Source organism: Coregonus lavaretus (genome assembly GCF_964263955.1).
Source record: "Coregonus lavaretus genome assembly, contig: HAP1_SCAFFOLD_6552, whole genome shotgun sequence".
In the NCBI taxonomy this organism is placed as follows: Eukaryota; Metazoa; Chordata; class Actinopteri; order Salmoniformes; family Salmonidae; genus Coregonus; species Coregonus lavaretus.
The window spans coordinates 1-10,612 of NW_028164805.1; the positions used below are offsets into that span (position 1 = coordinate 1).

The 10,612-nt window shown below is 43.7% G+C and overlaps 1 protein-coding gene across 1 annotated transcript; it reads left to right on the forward strand.

The window, feature by feature from the left end:
• Positions 1-7,279: 7,279 nt before the first annotated feature.
• Positions 7,280-10,382, forward strand: LOC311116606 (lipoma-preferred partner homolog; the record flags this gene model as incomplete). The annotated part of the gene is made up of 3 exons (XM_084191671.1): positions 7,280-7,579; positions 7,987-8,143; positions 10,195-10,382. Coding segments are annotated over 3 exons (645 nt in total), but the record flags the coding sequence as incomplete, so codon positions are not given.
• Between the last annotated feature and the right edge of the window lie 230 nt (positions 10,383-10,612).

Here is a 10,612-nt window from a genome sequence, read left to right on the forward strand (position 1 = left end):
GTCTGGTCTCTATGGACACACAAAGTTACCCTCTCTCTCTCTCTCACTCTCTCTCTCTCTCTCTCTCTCTCTCTCTCTCTCTCTCCTCTCTCTCTCTCTCTCTCTCTCTCTCTCTCTCTCTCTCTCTCTCTCTCTCTCTCTCTCTCTCTCTCTCTCTCTCTCTCTCTCTCTCTCTGTCTTGCTCTCTCTCTCTGTTATATGAATAAGTCTAGTTCACTTCAGAGCTGTGGCTGTGATGTACACACACACACAAACATACACACAAACACACACACACACACACACACACACACACACACACACACACACACACACACACACACACACACACACACACACACACAACACACACACTGCTACCCTGCTACATGCCCCCTGGGAGCCAAATGCATGGGAAGATGAGATTGAAAGTAGCATGTTAGAGAGGATATCTGTAGGGTTAAAGACACTGCAGCATTCATCATGTTAGAGAGGATATCTGTAGGGCTAAAGATGCTGTGGCATTCATCATGTTAGAGAGGATATCTGTAGGGCTAAAGATGCTGCGGCATTCATCATGTTAGAGAGGATATCTGTAGGGTTAAAGACACTGCGGCATTCATCATGTTAGAGAGGATATCTGTAGGGCTAAAGATGCTGCGGCATTCATCATGTTAGAGAGGATATCTGTAGGGTTAAAGATGCTGCGGCATTCATCATGTTAGAGAGGATATCTGTAGGGCTAAAGATGCTGTGGCATTCATCATGTTAGAGAGGATATCTGTAGGGCTAAAGATGCTGCGGCATTCATCATGTTAGAGAGGATATCTGTAGGGTTAAAGACACTGCGGCATTCATCATGTTAGAGAGGATATCTGTAGGGCTAAAGACGCTGTGGCATTCATCATGTTAGAGAGGATATCTGTAGGGTTAAAGATGCTGCGGCATTCATCATGTTAGAGAGGATATCTGTAGGGCTAAAGATGCTGCAGCATTCATCATGTTAGAGAGGATATCTGTAGGGTTAAAGACACTGCAGCATTCATCATGTTAGAGAGGATATCTGTAGTGTTAAAGACACTGCAGCATTCATCATGTTAGAGAGGATATCTGTAGGGCTAAAGATGCTGCGGCATTCATCATGTTAGAGAGGATATCTGTAGGGCTAAAGATGCTGCAGCATTCATCATGTTAGAGAGGATATCTGTAGAGCTAAAGATGCTGCAGCATTCATCATGTTAGAGAGGATATCTGTAGGGTTAAGCAGCGAACCACCTCTACATCTGTGTTGCTGCTTCATATACCATCACTACATCTGTGTTGCTAGGTCATATACCACCACAACATCTGTGTTGCTGGTTCATTTACCACCACTGTATCTGTGTTGCTTGTTCATATAGCAATATACCAATACCAATTTACATTTACGTCATTTAGCAGACGCTCTTATCCAGAGCGACTTACAGGAGCAATTAGGGTGAAGTGCCTTGCTCAAGGGCACATCGACAGATTTTTCACCTAGTCGGCTCGGGGATTAGAACCAGCGACCTTTCGGTTACTGGCACAACGCTCTTAACCACTAAGCTACCTGCCGCCCATTTACCACCACTATAGTTGTGTTGCTAGTTCATAAGTTGGACAGACAGTCCGGACTTCTGATTGAGGTAATGTCTTAGTTAGTTAGTTAGACTCCAATATCACAGTTATTAGAGTCATATGGTGTCTCTGTTAGATTAGTTTAGTGTGAGTGTCTGAGCATCATGAGTACAGCTGCACTGTTTGTAGGTGTTATGGTTTAGTTCATATTTATATTCAATGGTCCTCTAGTGTAGGGGCTGATGCTTCATTCACACACACACACACACACACACACACACACACACACACACACACACACACACACACACACACACACACACACACACACACATTGAAAACATGTGACCTCGCTCGCTGTAATTTAACAAGTATCACATCACTCGGATAACATGGAAATAATTTCCGCTGTAGAACAAACTCTTTTCCTACAGATTGTATTCTGTTCCCAGTTTCATCACCTAATAAAACGATTGAATTTGTTCTCTTAATCTAAGTGCTGGAACATTCACCATGACAATGTAATTATTTTGAGGTCTCCCATTTGCATTTTCCAGTTCTCCGCTAAGTCAATGTTAGGTTCTAAGGCCTTTAAAGATAAATTAATAATCTAGAGTATTTAAAAACCATGAAACATTTAAATTGACTAATTTCACTTCCTGAAGGGCTTTTTTCTGTCTCTGTACATCTGCAGACAGACGCGTTATTAAATAAACATCACAAGCACTAATCAGTGAAACAGAAATCAGTTTGAGAGCGTGATGTATTTTCACGTGGTTGGTTCCTTTAGGGGTCCTCCTCCTCCGTTCCCCTCTCCTCTCTCCTCTATCTTCTCTCCTCGCTTATCTCCTCCTCTCTTCTCCTCTTCTCCTCTTCTCTCCTCTCCTGTCTTCTCTCTTTTCTCCTCTCCTCTTCTCTCCTCTTCTCTCCTATCCTCCCCTCGCTCCTCCTCTTCTCCTCTCTTCTCTCCTTCCTTCCCTCTCTTCTCTCCTCCCCTCGCTCCTCCTCTCTTCTCCTCTCCTCTTCTCTCCTCTCCTCTTCTCTCCTCCCCTCTCTCCTCTTCTCCTCCTCCCCTCTCTCCTCCTCTCCTCTCCTCTCTTTACTCCTATCCTCTCCTCTGCTTGGCCTTCGCTCGTCAGATTATCTGGAGTTGGTTTGGGAGACTCTCAGTCACATGTTAAAAATGTATCTCACTCCATGAACTCTTATCTGGATGCATTGGGATAATTATTATTATCCATGTTGTATTACTAGTGAAGTCAGTTTGTCCTTCATCATCAGCACAATAATGTTCTTTAAGAATTACTCCACTGTGTTTAAGATGGAATGCGCAAGGAACAAAGACTGTAATATATTCACCTTGACACTCAATCACTCTTTGGTCATTAACAATAGAAAGCTATCGAAACCATTGAGGTTCATAGCTAATACATGCTCATGTTTTCACCCGCTTTCATGACCAACATTGTGTATAGTTTTTAACAAAGCATGTAAGAGTACATGAACACTGCAGTAGCATTAGTAATTGATTCCTTTTTCACCCCGAGGCACCAACCTAATAAGATCAGCCAAGGTTAATGACAGATCTTTTTTAGGTCGTCTGAGAATCTGACACCAATAAGCTAAACGCTGGTTGTAGATGACATATTTTAGTGTAGTTGTGTGGATGGGACATGGGAGACACTGCGTTACACAACACCGGGCCTGTACTGTTATAGTATGTAAAACAGACATCCTGGAAAATCATTGTATCTTACAATTCAACTGCGCTCATAATTTTTTTTAACTTAATGATCCTGTCTTGGTAACCAAATCAAACGGCCTTGTGTGGGGAAAAGGTCACCCAAAAAACATAGAAAATGGAACAGATTGTGACCAAGCAGTTCTGCTGAGACATTCTCTGTGCTGTGTTGAACCCCTCAGGAACTCCTGACCTAGGCGCCGTCTTTTTTGACCAGGGCCCTGGTTTAAAGTAGTGCACTATATAGGGAATAGGGTGCCATTTGAGTCGCATCCATTCTCTGTACTGCATTGAGAACGGTGAGGAACTCCTATCAGAAGTCAGAGTGAAGTTGTCTTCCCATAGTGGCCTCATCCCTCTTCCCTCCGTCCTGGCCTGGGATCACCAATACAACACATCTTTAATTCACTAAACTGAGAGGCATTGAACCACGACATACCAGTGTCACAAGCCTAAGATTTGTGTCACAGCCCTCGTGTGGGAAAAAGACACCCCAAAACATAGAAATTGGGCACGCTGATGGTGAGATATTGCACTGCAATGAGTCAGTGAGGAACTTGTGTCCTGTACTGAGAGTCCAGTTCTTTCCTCTTCCCTCCCAGGGATCACCAATACAACACATCTCTGGGATTTAGCACCGTCCCCTCCACAGCCAGCTAGAGTCAGCACAATTGTCCTGTAGCACTGCCAACGTACTGTCATTGGCATCTTCCGCCCAACAATTTATCCCCTCCCTCCCTCCCTCCTTCCTTCCTTCCCTCCCTCCCTCCCTCCCTCCCTCCCTCCCTGCTAGAGTGCTTTATTAGTCTTAGTTTATGGCTGGAGGAATGGGGCCAGGACAGTGAGGGCCTCTGCTGTTGAGGGATTGAGTCCCAAACGGCACTACTTTGGTCAAAAGTAGTGCACTATATATGGATTAGGGTGCCATTTGGGACTCCTGCCTAGTTAGCCTGGAGATTAATATGGAGGAAGCAGGCTGGGTAGTTAGTCTGGAGATTAATATGGAGGAAGCAGGCTGGGTAGTTAGTCTGGAGATTAATATGGAGGAAGCAGGCTGGGTAGTTAGCCTGGAGATTAATATGGAGGAAGCAGGCTGGGTAGTTAGCCTGGAGATTAATATGGAGGAAGCAGGCTGGGTAGTTAGCCTGGAGATTAATATGGAGGAAGCAGGCTGGGTAGTTAGTCTGGAGATTAATATGGAGGAAGCAGGCTGGGTAGTTAGCCTGGAGATTAATATGGAGGAAGCAGGCTGGGTAGTTAGTCTGGAGATTAATATGGAGGAAGCAGGCTGGGTAGTTAGCCTGGAGATTAATATGGAGGAAGCAGGCTGGGTAGTTAGCCTGGAGATTAATATGGAGGAAGCAGGCTGGGTAGTTAGTCTGGAGATTAATATAGAGGAAGCAGGCTGGGTAGTTAGTCTGGAGATTAATATGGAGGAAGCAGGCTGGGTAGTTAGCCTGGAGATTAATATGGAGGAAGCAGGCTGGGTAGTTAGCCTGGAGATTAATATGGAGGAAGCAGGCTGGGTAGTTAGTCTGGAGATTAATATGGAGGAAGCAGGCTGGGTAGTTAGCCTGGAGATTAATATGGAGGAAGCAGGCTGGGTAGTTAGTCTGGAGATTAATATGGAGGAAGCAGGCTGGGTAGTTAGCCTGGAGATTAATATGGAGGAAGCAGGCTGGGTAGTTAGCCTGGAGATTAATATGGAGGAAGCAGGCTGGGTAGTTAGTCTGGAGATTAATATAGAGGAAGCAGGCTGGGTAGTTAGTCTGGAGATTAATATGGAGGAAGCAGGCTGGGTAGTTAGCCTGGAGATTAATATGGAAGAAGCAGGCTGGGTAGTTAGCCTGGAGATTAATATGGAGGAAGCAGGCTGGGTAGTTAGTCTGGAGATTAATATGGAGGAAGCAGGCTGGGTAGTTAACCTGGAGATTAATATGGAGGAAGCAGGCTGGGTAGTTAGTCTGGAGATTAATATGGAGGAAGCAGGCTGGGTAGTTAGCCTGGAGATTAATATGGAGGAAGCAGGCTGGGTAGTTAGTCTGGAGATTAATATGGAGGAAGCAGGCTGGGTAGTTAGCCTGGAGATTAACATGGAGGAAGCAGGCTGGGTAGTTAGTCTGGAGATTAATATGGAGGAAGCAGGCTGGGTAGTTAGCCTGGAGATTAATATGGAGGAAGCAGGCTGGGTAGTTAGTCTGGAGATTAATATGGAGGAAGCAGGCTGGGTAGTTAGCCTGGAGATTAATCTGGAGGAAGCATGCTGGGTAGTTAGTCTGGAGATTAATATGGAGGAAGCAGGCTGGGTAGTTAGCCTGGAGATTAATATGGAGGAAGCAGGCTGGGTAGTTAGCCTGGAGATTAATATGGAGGAAGCAGGCTGGGTAGTTAGCCTGGAGATTAATATGGAGGAAGCAGGCTGGGTAGTTAGTCTGGAGATTGATATGGAGGAAGCAGGCTGGGTAGTTAGTCTGGAGATTAATATGGAGGAAGCAGGATGGGTAGTTAGCCTGGAGATTAATATGGAGGAAGCAGGCTGGGTAGTTAGCCTGGAGATTAATATGGAGGAAGCAGGCTGGGTAGTTAGTCTGGAGATTAATATGGAGGAAGCAGGCTGGGTAGTTAGTCTGGAGATTAATATGGAGGTAGCAGGCTGGGTAGTTAGTCTGGAGATTAATATGGAGGAAGCAGGCTGGGTAGTTAGCCTGGAGATTAATATGGAGGAAGCAGGCTGGGTAGTTGGTCTGGAGATTAATATGGAGGAAGCAGGCTGGGTAGTTAGCCTGGAGATTAATATGGAGGAAGCAGGCTGGGTAGTTAGCCTGGAGATTAATATGGAGGAAGCAGGCTGGGTAGTTAGTCTGGAGATTGATATGGAGGAAGCAGGCTGGGTAGTTAGCCTGGAGATTAATATGGAGGAAGCAGGCTGGGTAGTTAGCCTGGAGATTAATATGGAGGAAGCAGGCTGGGTAGTTAGCCTGGAGATTAATATGGAGGGAGCAGGCTGGGTAGTTAGTCTGGAGATTGATATGGAGGAAGCAGGCTGGGTAGTTAGTCTGGAGATTAATATGGAGGAAGCAGGATGGGTAGTTAGCCTGGAGATTAATATGGAGGAAGCAGGCTGGGTAGTTAGCCTGGAGATTAATATGGAGGAAGCAGGCTGGGTAGTTAGTCTGGAGATTAATATGGAGGAAGCTGGCTGGGTAGTTAGTCTGGAGATTAATATGGAGGAAGCAGTCTGGGTAGTTAGCCTGGAGATTAATATGGAGGAAGCAGGCTGGGTAGTTAGCCTGGAGATTAATATGGAGGAAGCAGGCTGGGTAGTTAGCCTGGAGATTAATATGGAGGAAGCAGGCTGGGTAGTTAGTCTGGAGATTAATATGGAGGAAGCAGGCTGGGTAGTTAGCCTGGAGATTAATATGGAGGAAGCAGGCTGGGTAGTTAGCCTGGAGAGTAATATGGAGGAAGCAGGCTGGGTAGTTAACCTGGAGATTAATATGGAGGAAGCAGGCTGGGTAGTTAGCCTGGAGATTAATATGGAGGAAGCAGGCTGGGTAGTTACTTATAGTATCAATGCCATAGTATCAATAAATAGCTCAGTAGTCCAGATGCTGTCCAGCCCCTAGCATCAGCCTAGGCATTTAACAGGGCTTCATCATAGTACTGGTCAATGACTGAAGTATATGGAACCTGTTTTCAGGTGTAAATCATATTTTATTTTGGACTTGAGTCTGGCTTTATGCTCAAAAGGTGATTAGATAAGATAATAATTCATTTTTCTTCTGCGCGGTAACTTCATTTGTGATGCAAGAGATATGCAAGACAGTGATGTTATGATAGATATTGTATTTTGTAACTGGCTATATTTAATGTTGGATGAACAGAGGTAAAGGAGGCACACTCAGTGTTCTGCAGAGGATTAAAGGAAAGGATGTTTGAATTAAAACTCATTCTATTTTACAGAACTCGGTAACTCTTCCATCTTCCAACTCTGGAACTCTGACCGGTCCCAACGCTCCGGTGACAGGGTACAAGCGTATGGTCATCCCCACCCAGCCTCCTCTGACGGCCACCAAGAAGTCCTCTCCCAAGGCCGGGGCCCCAGGCGGAACACTGCCCCGGCCCCAATCGGAAAACTCCTCCTCCGCTCCCCTCTCCTCAGCCTCCGTAGTGGCCAGGCCTCCGTTCCAGACGGCCCCCCAGCCCGTCCCAGCCTCCTACACCACAGCCTCCACCCCCAGCCAGCCCACCTTCAACGTACAGGTATCAATCAATTTATATATCAATAATTTAACCAATCTATCTCTCTTTATTGTCCCAATTGGGAAACGTGTCATGTGTTTAGGGTAAGAAACAACATTAAAGCTATAACAACCATACAAAATATAATCAATAGATCACAAAGAGATCACTTACAGTCATTGCTATCAAATCCTTGATCCTATCCTACTGCGAATTTATTATTGGGCACTGCAGCTGAGTGCGTCTCACAGGGGTTGGGATAAAGGAACAATTGCAAAACTCAAGAGTAATCTTCTTCTTCTTCTTCTGCTTCTTCTGCTTCTTCTTCTTATTCTTCTTCTTCTTCTTCTTCTTCTTCTTCTTCTCCTTCTCCTTCTTCTTCTCCTTCTCCTTCTTCTTCTTCTTCTTCTTCTTCTTCTTCTCCCCAGGTGAGGTCTGCCCAGCCCGGACCCCAGCACCAGTCCTCTGGGCCCCCCCAGCAGTTTGCCCAGCAGCCCAACCGGAGCCCGGCCCAGTACATGTCGGCCCAGCCCAGGGGCCCTGACTTCGCCTATGGGCCTCCCCATCCAGGCTTCGCCCCTCAAGGTGACTACCCTACCGGACATCAGGGTTGAGGTCAATTCCAATTTAATTCGAAATATCCAATTCAATTCTTGAATTCACTCATGAAGTGGAGAATTGACATTGAATTCAATTCGAAATGTCAACAATCTTAAGGTTATGGAATTGGAATTAGACTGTTTGAATTGGAATTGAATTGGAATTTCAATATTTGTAGATTTCCCAGTTAATGGATTTGTTTTTAATCATTTCATCTTGTAGTTTTATATTTCCAGTATAGATAGGCTGTCTGAACAGTGGCATGATCCAGGGGGTTTTCAAACTTGGGTCCGTGGCCCCGAGGTACTGCAGGGGGTCCGCAAATGTTTTTATATTTAGTTATTTTTGAAAAATATTTTTTGGGGGAATATCGCGAGCTGCAACAGAATATCATTGTGGATACCATTTTTATGTCTCTGCGTCCAGTATGAACGAAGTTAGAGGTAGTTTCACGAGCCAATGCTAACTAGCATTAGCGCAATTACCGGAAGTCTACAGGAACAGTTAGCATGCTAGCCATTGGAGCTAATTACAGGGTTTTTTCTGTATAGGAAATTCTTAAAACGGGCCGACTAAGTGGTAATTTTCGGGATGCAAAAACAGTTTCAGTGTCAACATAAATTACCAAAACCAGATAGAAAGCCCAAGATATTGAACTATATATATATATATATATATATATATATATATATATATATATATATATATATATATATATATATATATTTTTTTTTTTAAATAATACCATCTTTGAGATCTAACAATAAAATATAATATCGACAGTCAGGGAGGGAGAATCTAAAATTTAAAAAACCGGGCATTCCGGGCACATGCCCATTGATTTTGTTATAATGTTTGAGCAGAGGAGCACAGCATTAGCCTTGCCAAACTGTGTAGAATTGCAGGAAATTTGTTTTTAAACTACAAAATTGTCTCTCAGCTCCTTGCCAAACTGTGTAGAATTGCTGGAAATTATCTTCAAAACTGCAAGGTTTTCTCTCAGCTCAATGTAAAAATGTGTAGAATTGCAGAACAGTTTATTTACAACCGCAATTGAGGATACTATTGAATTGGGAATTGAATTCTTGGAATTTACCTAACATTGAAATTGAGAGGAATTTAATGAATTCAATTCAAAGGGCTTTATTGCCATGGGAAACATATGTTTACATTGCCAAAGCAAGTGAAATATATAATAATCAAAAGTGAGATAAACCATAATGTTATATAATAATATAATGGCTATTACATTTACATTTTAGTAGACACTCTTATCCAGATCGACTGGATATTTTTTTTTACTTTTTCCCGTACTGGTCCCCCGTGGGAATCGAACCCACAACCCTGGCGTTGCAAGTGACATTATCTACCAACTGAGCCACGTGGGACCATCAAAAACCATCAGAAATTAACAGTAAACATTACGCTCACAACCGTAAAAAAAAAAGAAGAGACATTTCAAATGTCATATTATGTCTATATACAGTGTTGTAACAATGTGCAAATAGTTAAAGTACAAAAGGGAAAATAAATAAACATAAATATGAGTTGTATTTACAATGGTGTTTGTTCTTCACTGGTTGCCCTTTTCTTGTGGCAACAGGTCACACATCTTGCTGCTGTGATGGCACACTGTGGTATTTCAGAATTCAAAAGACTGACCTGGAATTGTAATTTAATCAAATGGAATTGACAGGGAGGGGAAATTGAATTAGAATTGAATTAGTGGATTAACCCCAACATTAACACACTCCGTTTGCAATTCTAACATGTTCCATGGCATGTGAAATTACTATTTTCCAATAGATTTGAAATGCAGTTAGGAACTATTAAAACTCCAAAGAAAGCAAAGACAGGGCAGCAAATACATTGTGAAAGCAAAGACACTGTGAAAGCAAGTACACTGTGAAAGCAAATATACTGTGAAAGCAAATATGTTTGTATCATGTACAAGTCATTATTGTAAAATAGAATATGTTCTAAATGACTTACCTGGTTAAATAAAGGCACAGTAAATACATGTATATTTCTGGTAGGGTACCCAGAGCAGGCCTACTCGGGAGCAGGAGGGTACAGAGGAGTACCAGGGAACACCTGGAGGCCAGAACCTAGCTATCCCCCTGCTCCTACCCAGCAGGGCTACCCACAACCTGTCCCTAAGAAGACCTACATCACAGACCCTCCTGCCAGCCTGGTTCCTCCTGAACACCTCAACCCACAGAAGGTAAGAACTGACTCAACACGACTACACACTGACGCAACACGACTACACACTGACGCAACACGACTACACACTGACGCAACACGACTACACACTGACTCAACACGACTACACACTGACTCAACACGACTACACACTGACGCAACACGACTACACACTAACGCAACATGACTACACACTGACGCAACACGACTACACACTGACTCAACACAAATACACACTGACACAACTAC